Below are 22468 nucleotides of genomic sequence, written 5' to 3' on the forward strand. Positions count from 1 at the left end.
TTAATATTAATTAAGCAAAAATATGTAAAAAATGTTTTTTTCTTAAATCTCCAAAGCTCACCTCAGGCTAAACATGTTATTTTTGCACGAGTAAAATAATTTTTTATTTCACGTCATGATCAAAATTACTTCTTCCTCGTTATGAGAAATCTAACAAGTAAAATGTGTATTAAAATGATACTCGTACAAGGTAACCCGCCATAGCGAACTCGGGGTCCGTTCGATTACTGATAGAATTTAAATTTTAGTCTATCTAAAACACCAAAACATTTTCAGTACAATTTCAAGTCTTTAACAGTATATTAAAAGTAAATTTAATTTGAAATTTCAAATGACCAAAAATTTCGGTAACGTTTCGATAGAATATGACGCAAGAGGGCCACACTGGGACATCAGAAATTTAACATAAAAGAGGTGTAACATGTAAAAGAGGTGTAAAAAATGATATTATTAGAAAAACCGTGCTCAATCAGCTTGGAAAACAAAATTTTGAACCGTTTTCAGTCAAAACTAGGCAAAGAGATCAAATTTAAGACAATTTTTGCACATTTAAATACTAGTTGCTGATATATAATTTCAGCACTTGGAGCTGGAGATTGTAAAACAAAAAAGGAGACTTGGTTCAACCAGCGTAGAACGGATGCAAAGTGATGTAAAACTGTTCGTTTTTGCTCCAATACAGGAACACATATGCCGATAGGGTGATAGTTGGCACCCAATCAGCATATGTGTTCTCTTTCGGTTTTCAAAAGCTACCCGCCGATTAAATTATTCCAATTATAGACACGACTTACTTTAAAAAACAAAAAATAATATTGTCCTCATTTCGCCTGGTTTATATATTACAAAATTGAGGCAAACCGTTAGTCTCCTCGTCAAATACTTATGTAGATTTTACCCTCGTACGTACTTTTCGCCCAGTAATGCAATTTATCCTCAAGATGATATCATTAAATTAACCGATTTCTTCATTTTTGAGCCAACTTCAGACAGTTCCTCCACAGAGCCTGAGTTACCGCGAACTTGACATCACTGCAGTTTTTTGCCAGTGCCTCTATCACTGTTGCGCAATTGTTAGCATCCACCGCTTCATTGCCGTTACACTACACATCAACGTTATACAACACTATACAATATATATAAATGGGTTTTCGATGCTAGTGTGATTGTCTCTATAACCGGATTACTAAAGACACTAAAAATAAAAAAACTAACTTTTAAAAATCATACAAAGTTCATGCTGAAGAGAAACTACTAGAGGTTTTTTTCATAATTCACACCAAGGACAGGCAGGCTCAAAACCAAGACATCCACCGCCCACTCTGGTAAATGTCTTTCAAAATTTTATTGTCGGCATTTCCACACCAGCAAGACTCATAATATTTTACAATGTCTGACGCGCCATTGGCTACATGTTAAGATATCTACGCGCAAATATCGAGTTGGCTGCGTGCTTATAAACAAAAACAAAACCTGTGAATTGCAGCTTGTTTTAGAAAGGGGCAGTTTGCTTGATTTTTTTTCGAAAGAAACGTTTTTCTAACACAATTCGATCAAAACGCTTAGAGCAAAACATTTTCAGTAATAAAGAGAAAACTTTAATAGAGCCTACGACCCAGCAAATCTGCAATGCTTAGACAGGGCATGTACAACCAAGAAACCGTTTTTTGTGGTCAGCTCAAATATTGGGTACATAAACAGAGCAACTGTTTGCCTGCACTCGCCGGACAGTTTTTGCCACGATTATCAACTTGCAGCCCGCTTTTAATTTTCTGAGGTTCTCCAATCTTTAACTCTTCATTGCAGCTCTTCTGCAGTTTCCTGTGACCCGTAAGCTAACTTGACACGTTTTGAAACCACGTCAGGTTCAACAACCTTGAGTACATCTCACATGCAGCCACAATTCTGAGGTACTGCCGAACTCTAACATCTTTGAAAATTAATTTTACTCTCTCGCGTCATTTGCTGAAAGGTGGCTCGATTTTCAACATGGAGCTGCAATTGCCTCATAATTCCTCTTGCATGTTGCACGTGCTTTATGCGGCTGTTGTTTTTAAGAGTTTTGCCCTGTTCGAGACGATGCAATAGTGGCGGGCATGGTCTTTACCAGTTCTTTCAGTTTCCTCTACTTAAAAGCCGCCAAGTTCATCTGCCTACCTCAAGATAATTTGAAATTCATCCAACGTTTGCTGCAAAAACAAGCAGAAAATTTCATAAATGAATCTGTGACCTGAAATGTCAACTTAAAAATGTTTCCAAAAACCCAAATGGATTAAAACTGCTTTAGTCACCTGTCTCGTTCTTCTCGTATCGAACTGTTTCCTCTCTTTGTATTATGTGAGGCATATGAGAAGATATGAAATTTACTTGAGCAGCCTCAATTTTCGCAAATTAAAGAGTTGGATTTTTGGACATTGTGATTCTTTCAAGTAATTCATTCGACGGATGAATGGCTCTTTCAACCAGAGAGACAAGCGATGACACAAAAGTCCAGATTTCTGGCGGCTTTATGCAGCAAACGGTCATGATCACCGTCATAACCACCTAAAGGACGGCCGAGAAAAACCGCGTCCTATCTTAGAAACTTTTTGTCCCCGACTCATAAAAGATGGCAAAAAACCCAATAATTGAGTGCTCAAAGGCCTCGTATTCGCTACTTCTTCTCTAGGGTCATGCTATTATCATCATTTTTACTGGATCGGAATCTACTTTACCTTGGAGCCTCGAGAAAGAGGTCTTCATCTAAGCCTCCTGTTCATTGTGGTTGGCTCCTCATCGTCACTCTTCACTTCCTGGCAGCTTTGATCACTACTAATTTCCAATACTAGAGCGAATTCGTCACTAACGTGTATTTTAACTGCCGCGTTGGAGGGATTGAGATATCACTTGCATAACTTTTGACGTTTGAGAAATCGATAAAACGTCAGACGCAGAGGTGAAAACTCAGTTGGTTCTTGACTCTCTGAATAATTTGTAGACAGTTTTAGGTGTACAAGCTTTTTCCCTGAGTCATTTGTTTTTGTCTGCCTATCGAATCACCTCGAACTCATTATGGCAGAAAAATCTTTTCAAAGACTCACATGTTGCAAAAGATTAGCAAAAAATGTAGCAAATTTAAGCTAACCAACGTCATCTATAAAAAAGGAAAAGCATCGGGACGTTGGATAGATACAGTGAGCAACATATGAACAGTACAATGCAAGCAATTCATTTATTGCCAGCTGCATACACAAGAAACGAATTTCAATAAATTTGACGCATTTGTTTGTGTTTCTTTTGCAGTGCTTTTGAAGTCTTTTGATAATACTTGGGAGGACATCGTGAAGGTTTCGTATGAAATTGTTTTAGAAAAGTAGTTCTCCACTATTGTGCGCGATCCAAATCCAATGTTTACTAAAACTATACTGTTTGATAATTAACAATAACAAATTTGTTTTTCTGAAAGAAGCGGATATTGTCAGCAGAATAACAGCCAAGGCTCAGAGTGTTGAGTGACGTAAAGGTACATGTCACTATTTTCAACCATTGTAGATTTATGAGCTTTTGATAACTTTTCTATTATAATTAATTACATCGGCAGATCGAAGTTGAGCCGCAAGTATGACTCTAATAGCTTGATTGAAAGGTTGGTTTGAAAAAAAATTCGACGCCCATCAGCGCACCGGTAAATTTTTGTCCTGTCCCGTAAATGGCGATCAGTTCCAGTCTCTTTTAAAAAAAACAAAAAAGCATTGGCGAAAAATTCGAGAGTAACTACACGGCCTCTGACAGCAGCATGAACAAAGGCGCTCACTGTTGTGTAGTAGAGGCGCACGTGGCTCTGGAAAGTATCAATTGGTGTACCAAACAATTGTAATCCTTCCTGTGTTATCTTCACAGAACTCAAATCAAAGTCCTCAAAACTGAAAAGTTTAGACGTGTAGTTCCCTGTTAAAGAGTTTTCCGCATCTAAAAGCATTCAGGCAAACTTCGGATTGTAGCACTTTGATTATGTCCAACTTTCGTGTCAGTGTGGTTCGAAAACTGACTTCAGATATGAAGTAATTGTCAACGTCAAATTGACAGGAATTGTGTCAAAAAATGTGAAAGCTACGCCCTGAATTTAACATTTCACGTTGCTTTGGAGAAATTACCATTTTTCAAATCGTTTAAATCTGAAGAATCTGGTTCGCAGCTATACAATTGGGCCTGTTGCGCTTGGATGTCAGATCGTAACTGAGGTTTGCCACCTAATTGGATGCAAACTGAACCACTAGGTGTGAAATTTGCTGAACGAAGAAACCATGAGGTCATTCAAGAAAATTTCCACATTTTAACAAAAACTATTGGCAAGGTTATTTGCAAAAAATTATGACCACCTGTGCCTTCAATTTTTTCTTCTGAACAGCTGCTTTGTGTTGTGATTTTTTAATCAACAAATTAAACCTCAGTTTTGAGTAAAATGTTGTTTAGATAGGCTAAGATTCCACTTATTTCATTATTTGTCGCTTAAAATTTGAACTGCAACTCTGGCTTATCTTTATTTGTTGGCGGGCAAAATTGTTCTTCAAAAGCACGCACAAATTGAAGCAAAAATTGTTTTGAATCAAAGGGGTCCAACATTGAGCTCTTAATAGAAACTGGAAGATCGGCACAGGCGAATGAATAAGACATTGCAAGACGCAGCGTAGATGATGGATGAAAAGAAGTGTTTTTTGTTTTAGATCTTGTTAATTTTTTTAAAAAGCCTACAAGTTGTTCTCGGGACACGCTGAAACTCAGTGAAACAATTTCTGTTGGTCCGTGGTGTAGATTTTTATATTTTTTTGTGAACAGGAGCGGTTTGTCATCAATTTCTTCATTCTCTTTGCGTTGGTTTTTCGCCTAGGTAAAGATGAAAACATCCTATCCTCTTCGTTCTTCCGGGTAGACAGAGAAGCCCCCTATTCAAAGTCTTCTCGGACGACAATTTTCTGGTTTGTTTCTTATCAGTTTCGCGTAATGTCTTTTTAAAGGCCAATTTGTGTTTTGTACGTACCTCTATTATCCTTATTAGTTCAGGAGCGGCAGTTTGTACTAATTGTTTTACTGTGGGTCGATCGTAGTGCTCTGCAAGTTGTATCGTAACAAGTTCTAAACCCAGATCTAGCGAGAAACACAGCCCACTGCCGTATTATTGATCTGTTGAACCGGAATTAAAACTAGGATTTGCTGTTATTGAAACTATGCAATTACAATGTTAATTGACGTCCGTTCAAGAACTGTATGAAAACAATATATTGCAATGACCACGCTGACCTTGAAACAAGGCGATGGTGATTGAATCACTTGACACTCAATCTGCGTACTGATCTGCAGTTTGTTTGCCGAGCAGAATACAATCAATAATTCAAAATGACTAAATAACAAGACCCTCAGAGCTTTACATATTTGATTCGACCACAATGTCTATCCTCGTCATGTTTAAAAGCAACTAGCTTAGATGCATAATTTTTCCACAGAATTTTTGGCCTTTATTATCATGCCGAAAGTAGGTTATATAATTACAACGGTCGCGCGTAATGGACATTTTTAATCAGCTAAAACTTCTTCTGTAAATCGGTGCTTGTTGTTTGCTTTGGAAAAGTTTGCACTGAAAACACAAGCACCAAAAGCAATGCAATAGCACTTACTGAACCCCAATAAGTGCTATCAACTTGAACTTCTTGCTCTTTTCAGTGTTTTTATGATAGCCCTCCAATTTTTTTTGTTTTATCTGTCCTCTACTCTACACTCACTAATGTTTGTTTTTCAAAATTTATCATCTTTGAAAAGTTTCAAAAGCCACTTGAGCAGACTTGGAATCCATTGCGTGAGCTCGTAGAAAACGTGTTACTATACCCAACTCAATCAAGAGGCAATGTACGATATAAATTTCCTTTGAAAATATATCCAAAAAAGCTGCATCAAAAGACCAAATATTGATAACTCCAAGTTAATCTCAAAAAAAAATCTCGCAATTTTGACAAGGTTGGCCCAATGGCCTTTCAAAAAATAGAAGCCTTTCCTAGATAGTTGTACAACAACGTGTACATTACTTTCAAACAATGTACTCAACTTCTGACAGTTTTTCTGGTTTTTGTCCGGCCTTTTTTCAAATCTATTAACAGATGCAATTTTTGCAATCTTTCACGGTTTCTTTTTATTTTGGAAAATCCCGTCTTGGAGAAATGTTTGGGCGGTGAACGGAAACTCATCATTCTTGAGTGTTTTCTACTATCGAAGGCTTTGGGCTTATTTTGTAGAAGAATACTCTTAAGAAACATGCTCCAAGGAAAAGTCTTCGGGCACAAAACCGATGCTTGAGTCGAATCAAGCTTTTCTTTAGCCTCCTAAATTGTTGGTGTTCACCCATTTCTTGAGATAGTCACCTTTCTTCAAAAACTTTGCATCATTCATTTTTCAGAGTACGCACAAACAGCTTTAAAGTAACACTTATTGAACCACCATAAAATCAATAAACTCCATTTCCAAGATCTTCAAGGTGTTTTCTATATTAGCCGCCTAGTGTTTTCCTTGAGCGGTCCAAATTATAGTTGTTCTGTTATTCCTTTTTCGTTGTTTATCATATTTGATAAGGCTTCAAAAGCCATCAAATCAGATTTGTATATCATTTAGTGAGCTGGGAGGATTAACACGTTTTCTACAAGCTTACGAAATTAAATCCAATTCTGCTCTTGTGGTTTTTGAAGCTTTTTCAAAAAAGCTATATTTTGAAATACTAATATAGTGCTCTTAAAATTTTGGGGAGGACAACAAAAAAAATGGGGCTAATAAAGAAAGGAAACAGAAAAAACTGTTAGCATAGAGGAGTTGAATGTATAGACTTTATGATAGTTCAATAAAGTGCTACTCCATACCCGTTTTTGCGTTCTTTAAAAAATGGATTATAAAAAAATTTTTGAAGAGAGCGGACAATGTATCTAAAACCAAATACACCAACTGCAAACAGGAGACAATGCAGGGTATCAATTCTATCTTTGGAAATTTATCCCAAAAAGGAACATCGACAGACTAAAAATGGTTTTCAAACTTTCAGTCTTTTGAAGTTTTGTTTTGCAGCTTCAAAATTGTATACACCTTATGATCTGCAAAAACTCTTTATTTTTTGGCGAGGGTGAGGCACTGGCTTCTGGCAAACCAAAAACCTCCCCTTAAGCAGCAAGGTTGTTTAGCGACCTGTAGACTACTTTCAAAAACAATATACTTGGCTTCTGACAGTTTTTTCCGGATTTTCACGGTCCTTTTATAATTTTAGCCTACCAGCAGACAGCATGTTTTCAAGCTTCTAATTCTCTATATAAAACTATGAATGGAAAAACGCAATTATCTTTTGAGACTTAACTGTACGAGAAACTTTTTTGTCAATAATTTGCACTGCCAACTTGTTCAGAAGCAAAGACTTTTGATCAGTTTTTTTCCTTAGGTTTCGGCACTTTTATATTATTTCCAACGGTTTGACGCTCTTTTACCTCAAGTTTTTTTTGAATCTGCAAACTCCTGAGAACCTGTATCAGGTTAGCAGAAATTGTCACTTGTTTTCCCTTCTTATATTAATTCGAACCAAAGAGAAGTCGATTATTAGATGGTTAAAAGAACGACTGGGATCAACTTCAATCATAGATAAAAGGCTCGCATCCAAAAACAATTCAATTTAACGTCATTTTTTTGAACGTCGATTTGTTGAAGCGTTGATCTCCTCAATTTTTTTCTAGATAACTCTTTCAAAAAAGAACTGTCAAATGCTTCCCTATTATTTCCGGAACAACAGTTGTTTTCATCTTATGTTTATAGGCTGACTCGTGTGTTGTTGTTAGCAGCCGACTCAGCCTACTCAAAGTCGTGCTGGATCTCTACAAGATTAATTGGGAAGTCAGCAATTTTTATTGCTGTTATTGAGTCCTGCTTTACTCGTTGAGACCTAACAATATACAGAAAAGTGATAGTGAAGAAAAATATTTTATTTCTTCTGGCTTTTCTCCACTGCAATTTCCAAATGACAATTGTCCCTCAAGTAAACACCCGCTAGCAAATTTGATTCCACAATTTTGGTGAATTCACGTACCAAACCATTTTAGAACAAATATTGCTTTTTCAAAATTAAAATGAAATTTTAAGTATTTTCGTGTTGCGTTCTCGACCTGAGACCTAATAATCTCGATTTTGGTGTTCTCATTTTTAAAAATATATTTGAGAGCACCAGTTATTTGCAATGTTTAATCTTACAAAATTTATTTGAGCTTCCAAAGTTCTTCAACAAAAGCAATTTGTTTGATTGTTAACAAATATTCTTATTGTTAACCTCCGAGTTGATTTGCTTTGTTAACGCCTAGAGAAACATAAGTGGATATATGAAGTTCAAATGATTTTTCCTGTGTTAACATTGTACATATAAGCGATAGATTTGGTCACAAAAGAAGATTATGTATTTTTGGTTATACCGTAGTTATGTGAGTTAGCTTATTTTGCCAATCTATGGCTTTTTTGTTATGAGTTTCTCTTCACTCATTGATTTTCCTTAGGCTTTTTGACGTTTTGGAACAGTTGGTTATCTCTACTAGACGTATTACTATTTTTGAAATAGTTGGATCCAATATCAGATAACTTCTGTTTCTGTCTAAAATAACACAAAAAAGTGTTCAAATGTTCGCTGTGTTGTTTATCTGAGATATTTTCATTTTCCATGTTTATGGTACTTCACTGAACTTTACCATTGGTATCAACAAATTATACAAATATTCTATCGGAATATGAAAATAGCAAAACAAGTAAGAATTTTCAAAAAAAAAGATTTTTTTTCGAGTCCTTAGACTCTGGTCAAAATCAGCTGGTACCTCAGTTCAGGGATTGTATTTGTCTCCTTCTCAACTTTGAACATGTTTCTTTGAACAAGTTTACCCTCAATAAAGACAGTATTTTCCAAGTGGTGGCTTTTGGAAAGTCAAACTGTACGCAACCTTCAACGAATCTCATGCAAATGCAAATGTACCCAACTGCCCGCAATGAACCGAAACTGGTCCAAAAACCGAAGTTCTACAATGGAGAGCAAACCAGACTGGAAAGTAAATCTGCAGCTAGCGAAAAAAGCAAATCTCAAAGTTTAAAATCCATGTTTAGCGCAAACTTTCAACAAACCTTCATGCTGTTCTGACAATTTCCCACAATGTGGAAAAAGTGGACCAAACCCCGCACCGACATTGAACGTCTGAAATTCAGAGCAACCCAGACCGGAAAAATTGGCAGCGAGCCAAGCTAGCTTGCAAAGAAGTGGAAAGGAGCACTAAACCTAGAAAGTAGAGGCGTAAACAGCCATAATCACAAAAAAAGCAAACAACTTCTGAAAAAGCGCTTTGTAAATATTCATAAAAAACATCATAGACAACACACACAATTGAGGTTAAAAGAGAATTAAAATGACAAAAATTAAGGGTGGACTGAAGAATTTTCCACCAACTTTCTAAAAACGACGATAGACGACATGTATACCATCAAAAACAACTTGAACTCAGCTGTCAGAATCATTGAACAAACTGCTAATACTCCCTCAAAACACAGAGTTATTAGCAAAAGCAGCCCAACTCAGACAAAAAACTGCGACGTTTCCCTTGCTCGTAGAAAAATTGGCAACCTAAAGAGTTTTTTCAAGTCTTTTCAAGCCGCTAGAAAGCATACCTGTTGAGTTCTCTGAACTCATTAGGCAGAACAATTCTACTAGTCAAAGAAAATAACGATCGAGCAATGGGTACCAAATGGCCAACAGAACTGACTTGGGCGACTCAACAAGCCTACATTATATTGTCCAGAACTAACACTGTTCAATGACCAGAACTAATTAACCGTAATTTGTTGATCACATTATCACTGACAAAATCTATTAAGTCTTGCAATACATTCACACAGATCTTATGTGAAGTCTACGAGAGCGTCAACAAAGTTACACGTGAGGGTCTCCTGTTTCATGGGTTACAAATTATGGTACATTTATCAGACAATATTTCTAAACTGGCTGAATAAAACAGCACCATATTTGGAGCAATGAAATACCTGAGAGGATCTCTGTTTCAAAGAATCATCAAAGTTGGTGTTTTATTAGGGACGATTTTGCATGAACAATGTACCGTACCTATTCAAATAGAAGCCAGGAGATGAGACCTGCAGAATTAAAGTTGACCTTCTTAACTACCCGAAATGACTTTTAATATATGTATGGGTATAAATCACATTATCAAAGGACTGTAACTAACTTACTCTCGAGGCTAAGTTTTTATGGTCTAACAGATCGAACGTACCGGACTGATATACGTCAAAAGGAGATTTATGTCCAGGCCAATTTCTCAAAAACTTCTGAAAGAAACAAACGCTATTTACAGGGATTCAAATACGGCTCCCGTTGAGCTCAGATCAAAAAACAGTTGGTTGATCCACAGTGACCACAGTTATCGATTTTTCTCAGTTTTGTCTTTCATTAACTTTTTACCAGCACAATTTTAGCAGGCAGCCAAGACTGCAATCAGGGCGAATTTAGTACCAACAACATGCTATTCAGTTGAACTAAATTGGTAAAACACGTTAGGAGACATTAACGAATTGCTAAATTATGCCACATTTTTTGAGCTATTTTTAAAGCCCAAAAATGCCGAAATTAATCATCACGGCGTTAGAGAGCACCCGAAGCGTGTATTTGGTAGTATTACCAGTCCCCCCCCTGCTCGGCGTTCCAGGTAAGGCAATCCTTCATCACGAGTTCATAGGAAAATTCTCACCTCGCCATGAAGGCTATGATGTTCTGTGTGTTTTGACACAAAACAACATCCACAGAAATTTGTGAATTTGCAAGAAAGAAAATCTGTTGAATTAACCACAACATTTGATATAGTTGGCTTCAGGGAATTAAATAGTGTCTAAAAGACACAAATTTCACGCCGATATAACCTGTTTGGTTGAACAGAACAGTTTTCAGCCAAAAAAATATGAGAAAAGATTTGTTTTTAGGCATTCACTGTTAAACAAACGTTCGAAATTTTTTGGGACTAAGACCAACAAATCCATAGAAGAACGGCCTACATTGACGAATATTTTGAAAAAAGCAAAAAAAACTTCGAATGTCTTCTTTTATGTGATCAAATAAACTCTTGCATTTGCCGATTCTGCCAGAATATCCCACTCATACAGATTAATTAACATAGCTAAAACTTCGCTTCCCGTCTCTGATTGACGTTGACGTTTATGATCAAAAACAAATGAAGGAAACTTTTAATTGCAAAAAGATACATTCATCAAAGGGTCCCAATTATTTCACAAAAATACATATTGATAGTTTGCCATTTCAAGAAGTACAATTGTTCATGTTTTCCACTAACCATTGATAAACGAATTTTTCAATCTATTGATTTTGAACTGTTGAAAACAACAGCATGCAAAAAATGGTCAAAGCAACTGAAACTGAAACGAACAATTGAAAAAACCGTTACTCTCGGAATCTTTAATCGTTTTTTACTATTAAAATGAAACATAGCTGAGATCTGAAATGCTGACCTTTTCGACACTTCATGTCATAGGACGTTGTTATAAATTATAGGAATTATGCTGAGAACGGAATTTGAAGTTTGATTTCACTAACAAACAAAATTTTTTCTTTAGGTTGTAAAAATGATAAAAGCTGACTTGAAACTATATCACTTGATTTTGTGAAAGTTAACTAAAATGAGGTGTTAAACGTTAGGATAGGTGGACTGGGGGTTTTCTATTTGTTGTCGAAAACTATAATTGATCTACTTTACACTCAATTGCTTATATATTTTTACAAATCACAAATTTTTCAAGGTAATATCAATTGTTTCCAAAATTTGGAAACCAATTCTCATTTAAAAATTTGTTTAAACTTCATTGAGACTGCCGTTCGGCCAATGGATGAGTTTAGAACGGATGATGAATGTGAGCATTTACAGTTTTCACAAGGTACATCTTTAATAATTGAAAAACACTATGTTATCGCATCACAAATGTTATCGCATCACACTTCAAGCCGCTAGAAAGCATGCCTGTTGAGTTCTCTGAACTCGTTAGGCAGAACAATTCTACTAGTCAAAAAATAACGATCGAGCAATGGGTACCAAATGGCCAACAGAACTGACTTGCGCGACTCAACAAGCCTACATTATTTTGTCCAGAACTAACACTGTTCAATGACCAGAACTAATTAACCGTAATTTGTTGATCACTTTATCACTGACAAAATCTATTAAGTCTTGCAATACATTCACACAGATCTTATGTGAAGTCTACGAGAGCGTCAACAAAGTTACACGTGAGGGTCTCCTGTTTCATGGGTTACAAATTATGGTACATTTATCAGACAATATTTCTAAACTGGCTGAATAAAACAGCACCATATTTGGAGCAATGAAATACCTGAGAGGATCTCTGTTTCAAAGAATCATCAAAGTTGGTGTTTTATTAGGGACGATTTTGCATGAACAATGTACCGTACCTATTCAAATAGAAGCCAGGAGATGAGACCTGCAGAATTAAAGTTGACCTTCTTAACTACCCGAAATGACTTTTAATATATGTATGGGTATAAATCACATTATCAAAGGACTGTAACTAACTTACTCTCGAGGCTAAGTTTTTATGGTCTAACAGATCGAACGTAACGGACTCATATACGTCAAAAGGAGATTTATGTCCTGGCCAATTTCTCAAAGACTTCTGAAAGAAGCAAACGCTATTTACAGGGATTCAAATACGGCTCCCGTTGAGCTCAGATCAAAAAACAGTTGGTTGATCCACAGTGACCACAGTTATCGGTTTTTCTCAGTTTTGTCTTTCATTAACTTTTTACCAGCACAATTTTAGCAGGCAGCCAAGACTGCACTCAGGGCGAATTTAGTACCAACAACATGCCATTCAGTTGAACTAATTTGGTAAAACACGTTAGGAGACATTAACGAATTGCTAAATTATACCACATTTTTTGAGATATTTTTAAAGCCCAAAAATGCAAAAATTAATCATCACGGCGTTAGAGAGCACCCGAAGCGTGTATTTGGTAGTATTACCAGTCCCCCCCCCCCCCACCGCTCGGCGTTCCAGGTAAGGCAATCCTTCATCACGAGTTCATAGGAAAATTCTCACCTCGCCATGAAGGCTATGATGTTCTGTGTGTTTTGACACAAAACAACATCCACAGAAATTTGTGAATTTGCAGAAAAGAAAATCTGTTGAATTAACCACAACAATTGATATAGTTGGCTTCAGGGAATTAAATAGTGTCTAAAAGACACAAATTTCACGCCGATATAACCTGTTTGGTTGAACAGAACAGTTTTCAGCCAAAAAAATATGAGAAAAGATTTGTTTTAAGGCATTCACTGTTAAACAAACGTTCGAAATTTTTTGGGACTAAGACCAACAAATCCATAGAAGAACGGCCTACATTGACGAATATTTTGAAAAAAAAACAAAAAAAAACTTCGAATGTCTTCTTTTATGTGATCAAATAAACTCTTGCATTTGCCGATTCTGCCAGAATATCCCACTCATACAGATTAATTAACATAGCTAAAACTTCGCTTCCCGTCTCTGATTGACGTTGACGTTTATGATCAAAAACAAATGAAGGAAACTTTTAATTGCAAAAAGATACATTCATCAAAGGGTCCCAATTATTTCACAAAAATACATATTGATAGTTTTCCATTTCAAGAAGTACAATTGTTCATGTCTTCCACTAACCATTGATAAACGAATTTTTCAATCTATTGATTTTGAACTGTTGAAAACAACAGCATGCAAAAAATGGTCAAAGCAACTGAAACTGAAACGAACAATTGAAAAAACGGTTACTCTCGGAATCTTTAATCGTTTTTTACTATTAAAATGAAACATAGCTGAGATCTAAAATGCGGACCTTTTCGACACTTCATGTCATAGGACGATGTTTTAGATTATAGGAATTATGCTGAGAACGGAATTTGAAGGTTGATTTCACTAACAATCAAAATTTTTTCTTTAGGTTGTAAAAATGATAAAAGCTGACCTGAAACTATATCACTTGATTTTGTGAAAGTTAACTAAAATGAGGTGTTAAACGTTAGGATAGGTGGACTGGGGATTTCCTATTTGTTGTCGAAAACTATAATTGATCTACTTTACACTCAATTGTTTATAAATTTTTACAAATCACAAATTTTTCAAGGTAATATCAATTGTTTCCAGAATTTGGAAACCAATTCTCATTTAAAAATTTGTTTAAACTTCAGTGAGACTGCCGTTCGGCGAGTGGATGAGTTTAGAACGGATGATAAATGTGAGCATTTACAGTTTTCACAAGGTACATCTTTAATAATTGAAAAACACTATGTTATTGCATCACAAAACGCATGATTGAATATTACAGCTGGTCTTTTTTCTTGAATATTACAACGAATCTGTGTTTTTTAATCTCAACTGAATACTCACATTGTGTTACTTGCTACCTAATACATGTTTGCTATTGTGTTACTTGTGCTACCTGTTCGTTATTGTGTTAGTTGCTACCTAATAATGATGAAGTCATAAACTAATTGCAGTCACAGGAAAGTACCTGCTTTATAATGTAAACGCAATTTTTGAAAATGTATGTGCTTTATAAGTGTGCTGTCGATAAAAAAAACTTTCATCGGCTTTGAATGCCATTACAATTTCATCCAAATGACTACATCCAAGTTTTGCCCGCACCAGCAGTAGCCAAAGAAACCGCATCACAGAAAAAAGAATGCCTGAAAAATTGAGGCTTCTGATTGACTAAGTTTGTTTCAAAACTGACCAGAAGCACCTACCGGAGTCCCACCTGATGACAAATACGTAGCCAGACAGATCATAAGAGTTTTCGGTCAGAATTGGAACGCCATATCAGAAGACTTTGTCTTGTTTTGTCCACAAGAGTTTAAAGAATCGAAAGTGTACACACAAAGGAGATTATGCAGTTTGGCATTTTCAACCTTGATCCCCTTGGTATCTATACTCTCTGACATTTAGAATCAAAATAGTTTTGCAGCAGATTGGAAGGTTGTAAAAATTGGGTTGAATTGATACCAGAAGAGCTTCACAATTGACACCTCTGGAATAAGGGTGGAATTGCTGTGAAATAAACCCGGGTCGCCGCTTCCTTGGTTCCATGCAAGAATCATATATGATGTCATACAAATCATAACGTAGTTCCTAGTACGATCCTTGCATGGAACCAAGGAAATCATATATGATCCTTGCATGAAACCGAGGAAATCATATATGAACCTTGCATGAAACCGAGGAAACCATATATGATCCTTGCATGAAATCGAGGAAATCATTAATGATCCTTATGGGAAATCAAGGATTTAAATCTTCAATAACCTCTCACATTACCTCAAAAACCGCGGAAAAGCAATTTATGTAGAAATATCAGAGCCTTAAGCGGAAATTGAAATCTGTGCACTTAATCAATTTACGTGCGGAACAAGGGTGCAATTGTGGTAAATTTGGGAAATGTGGTCCATTTTAGGAGTTTACGGGTGGGTTAGGGGTGGAAATGTGGTGAAATAAAAGCGGAAATTGCGATCTGTGCAGTTAATGAATTTGCGGGTAGAGTAAAGGTGGAATCATGGTGAAATAAAGGTGGACTAAGAGGGAAGCTCCGATTTTAAACCCTCACCCTCAATTTTAAACGGTGGAAAACTTTTTCCAATCCGATCACTCATTTTTAACGGTGGACGGTGAAATTGCAAATCTTTCAAATATTCACCGCTATTTTCAACGCTTATCTTAAATTCACAGGAAATAGCATTGGAGAACGTAGCAGAAGGCGCAGTGGAATTAGAAGTGGTTGACATGAAGGAGGTCAGAGGTTCGAACCCGTGTACAGCAGGTTCTTTTTCGTAAGAAATCCGGTGAATGCGGTGAAAAAAATTTTTTCACCACTAAAAATCGCAAAAATTCACCGCATTCAACGCTAAATGATGCGGGCGCTTTGCGGTGAAAAAAGTTTTTTTCACCGCTATTCACAGCTATAGTCTTACATTATTTTTTGACCAAACCTCGACTCGGGTGTCTAAAGCACACCAACAGGACGGTGTCACAGTAAAAATTACTCTGGTTACGCCAATTAAACTTTAGAGCTCTCAAATTAGCTTAAAAGGTGACAAAAGGGATCATTCTCCATTTTCTTTCAGCAGACAACTATCTCCGCTGCTCATGGGCTTACGGAAACAGCAAACTATTTTTTATGTAAACATAAACCTCGGTTCGACTATAAAGTTGCGGAGGTGAACCAAGACAGGAAAAATTAAACTAAACTTATATTAACTGCACAGTTCAAACTTTCAACTGACATTACCTGGTATTAGGATTGTCTGTAATCGTGGTGCTGGCGTCGTCGAGGCTCCTAAATACGTTTAATAAACAAAAGTTTGTCCAAAAGATTAGATGTTTTGAATATTAGGCTAGGAGAGGAATTTAAATCACCAAATACTCTTTACACAAATTAAAAGCTCGAATTGAATCAGAATGTTACAGACGTGATACACCAGCGAAAATTTAATATAAAAAAGTAAAATTAACTTATATTGGCAGCATAGATCAAACTTTCAGTTAACATTACCTGGAATAACACTCGTCTGTAATGGGGGTGCAGGTACCGTCAAGGCTCCTAAAAACGTATAATATGTACAAAAATAGTCCAAACTATTATTATTTTGAACGTTAGGCTGGAAGCAAAATATAATACAAATTTTAATATAAATACAAAATTTTCTACGTTTTAGATAAAAAAGTTTTCTAAATAAAAGATTCTCCCCTTTTTACGTAAACAAAAAAATTGGAGTTGATTGAAAATGTCACGGAAGTTGGACTAAACTTAAGTTAACTGCACAATTCAAACATTCAGTTGACATTACCTCGAAAATATGTTGTCGGTGATGGTGTTGCAGGTAATGACGAGGCTCCTAAAAACGTGTAATATGTAAAAGTTTGTCCACATTGTTATAATTTTTTAATACTAGGCTAGAAATGGAAAACAATACACAAAATTTTCTCTACGTAATCAAAACTCTCGAGCTGACCGCACCTGGAAATACAGTCGTCTGTAATGGAGGTGCAAGTATTATCGTGGTTCCTAAATATAAATATAAAAACTCATCCTAAATGTCAGTTTTATTCCAAGGTTAATCTAGGAGCCGAAAAAATACACCAAGTTATCTTCAAAAAATGTAAATCTCGATTTGACAGAAGAAAAGTGTTACGGTAGTGACCCACGAGCCTGAATAAAATATAGACTAACTATACAGTACAAACTTTCTGTTTGCTTTACCTTGAGAAGCAGTTGTTTCTATGGGTGGTTCAGGTATTGTCGAGAGTCCTATAATAAAAATAAGTTTGCCTAAATTATTGGAATTTTTCAATTATTAGGCTAGAAATGGAATTTATTTTACCTAATTTTCTCTACGTAAACAAAAACGCTCAAGTTGAACAGAGAGGAAAAGAATGTTACGGAAGTAAACCCTAACGACAGATTGATATAAAAAAGGAAAATTAAATTTATATTAATTTCAGAGATAAAGTTTTCAGGTGACTTTACCTGGAAATACGGCCGTCTTTAATTCCGGTATTATCGTGGTTCCTAAATACGTATAATATTTTAAAAATTATTCATAATGTGATGCGTTAATGAAACCCGAACCTAAATTACAATTAGACTAACTGCACAGTTAAAATTTTTGTTTGCATTACCTTGAGAAACCGTTGTCTCTACGGGTGGTGCAGGTATTGTCGTGGCTCCTATAATAAAAATAAGTTCGTCTAAATTATAAGACTTTTCAAATATTAGGCTAGAAATGAAGTTTAGTTTACCAGATTTAATCCACGTAAACAAAAACGCTCGAGTTGAACAAGATTGTTATGGAAGTAAGCCCTAACGACAGATTGATTTAAAAACGGAAATTGAACTTATATTAAATTCATAGATTAAGTTTTCAGCTGACTTTACCTGGAAATACGGTCGTCTGTAATAGAGGTGGAGGTATTATCGTGGTTCCTAAATACGTTTAATATTTTAGAAATTATTCAAAATGTGTTACGGTAATGAACCACGAACCTAAATTACAATTAGACTAACTGCACAGTTAAAATTTCTGTTTGTATTACCTTGAGAAAACGTTATTTCTACGGGTGATGCAGGTATTGTTGAGGCTCCTAAAAAGAATATTATAAAAAAATTAGCCAAATTTTTAGGTTTTTCTATTGTTAGGCTGGAATCGGAGTGAAGTACCCTTTTTCTTTACGTAAGCAAAAAGCTCGAGCTGAATAAGTGTTAATTTATAATTAATAAACAAACTAATTTTAGATCAACTGCAATTTTCAAAGCTAACTTAATTCTACCTGAAAATGATGTCGTCTCCAATTGGGGTGCAGTTATCGCAGAGGTTCCTAAATACGTTCAATTGATAGAAACTTTTTAAATGTTGGATTCGAGAAGCTAGATTATTGATGTTTATAGAGTGTATTTAGGTATCACTTCAACTACAGTAGAAACTGAAGGTAGCTTTTCCCGCCTTTAGTGATGTGCACCGATTTAGCTGACCCCAAAACGTTCTCAAACAACCAGACAGAAAAAAATTGAAAGACTTCAAGTACCTTAACCGTCCATGATTTTGAATAATCAAAGCAACAATACTCCCTAATTTATGACAAAATTTTGATTATTGAAAAAAATACAGTATAGTAGCTGTCTCAACTTTCTAGATTGCAGTTAACAATAAAAGCAGTGAGCAGTAGAAAAGTACATAAGTAGAAAACTCAGAGTGAGTTGAGAGCAAGGAATGCAGTATGACTTGTTAAATTTACAACGGCTTCAGTAGGTTTTTTTACGTGCGAATCAGAGCACGTTGTCCCTATAGGTTCTCTATAGTGAAAAATTCTTACGTTTTTTTTTATCTAAGCTAATAATCAATTGAAAATTTCTAAGACAATCGCAAGGTTTTTTTGCACTTCCACTTTTTTTTTCATTTTTCCATTTGTTTGCATAATGGGAACTATAAGAAATCAGCAACTTTTCAAAAAATAAGTTTTTTGCCTTTTTGTTCTGGGAAATTATGGTAATTTTCTGTGAACAGTGAGCATAACAGATTGCCGGGTAACGTAAACATAATTGAAATCAAAATCCTATTTTACTAGTCGAAAGCACGTTAATTAAGATTCCCGTTATTCCTGGTAGGGTTTCCCGGAATGGATACACTGGGGTGAATCATCCATTTTCTTCTATAACCAAGCAATACCAATTTGAACGCAAAATAATCTCTCATGCCTATAACGATCATAGAAAAATCAGTTCAAGTGAAATAATTTTAAAAATTTCTTTTGATAGCTCATTATGTGTCTTCTCCAATTTTTGTAGGATCATGGTCGCCCAAATTTTGAGTCGTTGTACTTTCAAATCAGATTCCTAAATTTTCACAGGGTCCCGCAGAGTTGAAACACAAAAACGTTTTTTTTTCAATTATGTCGCGAAAAGTCGCACTAATTCGCACAATTTTGAATCATGGCCACATTTTGGTCTGGATTGTCTGATCATGACCAATTTTTCTCTGGATGAAGCGGTTGATAATTTTACCAACTCACCCCGGTTCTGCAATATCTGATACATTCAAATAACTTTAAGGCAAGAAGGTTTTAATATACTTCAAATTAAATTTCTATCTTTTATGAAGCGTAGTAACGACAGTTTGATCTTACTAAATCTAAAAGATTAAATCCAAATCGTACTTGCTGCACTGAATTCTTAGTCAGTAAACAAAAGGAACGTAGATCTGGCAAAAGTTTTCAAATCTTCTACTGACGAGATTTTAGTCAAATGTTAACAAGCAAACGAGACCCTAGTCCAGATGATCAAATAAAAAAGACAAAAATGAGAGAACTATCTCATGATTGTTTTCAAAGGCAAGAAAAATATTGTATGTTTTGCCAAAATAAAGTAAAAGGTTGGTGGCATATTCGATTTCGAAGGTAGGTCTATACAAAAATCTGAGTTTTTTTAAACCGCGCTCTTTGCATGTGTTTTGAAGCCACTACACTGAAGAAATTCAAATTACTGCGCAATTACTTTGAATATTCATCAATAGCTCGTTGAAGAAACTAGTTCAACATATATGATGCTTTTTTGATCATCAATCTAACAAACTTGTTGAACTATGGGGATTCTGTTAAAAAAATCGCATTTCTTATGCGCAGTTTTTTATTTTTATGGTTATATTATTGAGGTCATAGAGTTTGCCCAGGCTAATTTTATCCTGTGTTGACTGAAAATTATTCATGTACCAAATTTAAGTCGGAGCACTATAATACCATGCTTTTATTGCTTACAGCTGGTTTTTTCTATAGTGTTATACACGCTCCTTATTCTTAAGCTAGGTTGTTGGTAATTACCACGAAGCCGATTTAGCTTAGTGGTTATTGGTACGGCAATTAAAAGTCGCACGTACCAACGCGGAATTTCGAATTGCATATAAAGCAAACCTTGTTGGTGGGAGTTACGCTGAACATATTTTTTTTCATGCAGTAAATTTTATCTACAAATCAAGATTAGCTTGTGCAAATTGTCACATGAACAGAGGGCTGGCCATCCAAAAAAAAAACAGAATGAATCTAGACTACTTCAGCGCTGATTTGTTCTGCCACCAACCTCCGCGAAAACAAATACATGATACTGTTTTGTGATTTGAAACCAAACATACCGGCCGTTTTCTTAGTTTAAAACCTAACGTGCTGTCATTTTTCTACATTCAAAACCTGACATACAGACGAATTCCTACGATCAAAAATTGAGCTTGCCAACGATTTCCCTCGTTTTTGAATAAAGAAGCCAATTATACCGGTAAAAAAAAGTAACGTTTTTGCCTTTTTGTCTAACTCATTTCAAACGCACGAAAATATTTGAAGAAAACATTTTCTGGAGCAGGGAAATGCTATCATGCATGAACTTGTATGTTACATTCTAACGACATTCAAATCTTAATACGAAAAAAAGACAATTAGTTATCACGGGAGAACTTGCTAGCTCTTTGCTAACAGCGGTAAATCTTATTGTAGTTTACTACAGTTAGTACATGTTGGAAAAAGGAACAGTCAATTTGTGAGAAACTGCAAAAACATCACCAAAGACAGTTGGTATTTACTGAATTTTAAAATAGTTTGGACATATTATGAATACTTACTAAGTTAATATGAGAAAATATGTCTTCCAACAAAATTTAAGTACAATTTAAGAACTTACAATTTTTCTGACGAAAGAAACAGAATCTTGAGAGATCAATCTATACAAATTAGTGCAATTATAACAAGTTAACGATTCTGGAATGCCTGGTGAGGGCCTTTTGTATGGTACTGACAACTGTGCACTGCTCGCTTGGAAAAAATCTTAAAATCATAACGTTTTTTCTTAAAGTTGCAGATATGTTAGGTAAAAAATTTTCTAATTATTCCGATGTCGGAAAAAAACTAGAAGTATACTTGTTTAAATCTACACTATTTGTTTCTTTACTTTTTGTCAATTCAAATTGATCACTCATCAACATAAGTACAGCAAAGAGAGGCATTAGCAAAACTCAAACTGTTTATAAAATCCGTTTTTAGCACTCATTCTCTGATTATAAAACAAAATTTGAATCCTTTTTTGGATCGCTGTCATTTAATCTTTTAACAAGATGAAAAAATTGGGTTTGCTGAAAAGTTTTTGCTTAATTACGCAAAGACCTTTTCAGCAAACACAATTTTTTTCTCAAAAACGTTAGAAAAAAAAAACATTAGTTGGATCGTTTAAGTGCGATTCTCCATTTTTTATGTAGGTTTTCGGTTGAAAATAGAGATTAAGTGGTAAATATTAAGAACTCAACTTCAGGTTTACACTGTTTTTAGAACTTTCCTAGCATCCATATCTAGTAAAACGTCAAAACTGCTGAAATAGTGCAATTTCATAGTGTGAAGAGACGATTTCTAGTTTTCGACCACCGCTTTCACAGTTTGATCTCAACTCCACTATCTCCCCCTCCTCATTCCTTGACACTAAAATTTTTAACCCCAGACTTGCTACCCCTAAAGCTAATTAGTAGCCGGTTGTTTGAAAGCATTACGAGAGTACGTACCTGCGCGAAAAACAATCAAACTAAAATAAATACCTAAATCTAAAACTCTCAAACTACTATTTTTGAGGGAGTAATATTAAAGACAGCTTATATTTGGTTGTTCTAACTATTAATGATAAAATAATAACGGGCCATCTGCCAAATAGTACTCTCCCACTATTTTTTGATGCGATAATTGTTGTTCTCAAACTGAAGAATTTGTGAATTCTTTTTTTTGAAATTTGCTTACTCTGACAATTTGTTTTCAGGCACAGAATGGACACAGTTGATGCCGTTGCCAGTTTGATAGAGGAAAA

At 35.4% G+C, this 22468-nt stretch overlaps 1 protein-coding gene across 1 annotated transcript in view; it reads right to left on the minus strand.

Moving 5' to 3' along the window:
• Positions 1 to 968: 968 nt before the first annotated feature.
• LOC142334814 (uncharacterized) overlaps positions 969 to 22468 on the minus strand; it is a 24454-nt gene continuing 2954 nt past the window's right edge. The window contains exons 3-13 of the mRNA XM_075383139.1: positions 18415 to 18462; positions 18181 to 18228; positions 18023 to 18070; positions 17767 to 17814; positions 17615 to 17656; positions 17348 to 17395; positions 17105 to 17152; positions 16935 to 16982; positions 16640 to 16687; positions 16371 to 16423; positions 969 to 1103 (exon numbers count right to left, since the gene is read on the minus strand). Coding sequence (XP_075239254.1) covers positions 969 to 1103; positions 16371 to 16423; positions 16640 to 16687; positions 16935 to 16982; positions 17105 to 17152; positions 17348 to 17395; positions 17615 to 17656; positions 17767 to 17814; positions 18023 to 18070; positions 18181 to 18228; positions 18415 to 18462 — 614 coding nt within the window. The remainder of the gene's footprint in view (positions 1104 to 16370; positions 16424 to 16639; positions 16688 to 16934; positions 16983 to 17104; positions 17153 to 17347; positions 17396 to 17614; positions 17657 to 17766; positions 17815 to 18022; positions 18071 to 18180; positions 18229 to 18414; positions 18463 to 22468) is intronic.

The sequence above is a fragment of the Convolutriloba macropyga genome, chromosome 2, assembly GCF_964194025.1.
Source record: "Convolutriloba macropyga chromosome 2, txConMacr16.3, whole genome shotgun sequence".
NCBI classification, from domain to species: Eukaryota; Metazoa; Xenacoelomorpha; order Acoela; family Convolutidae; genus Convolutriloba; species Convolutriloba macropyga.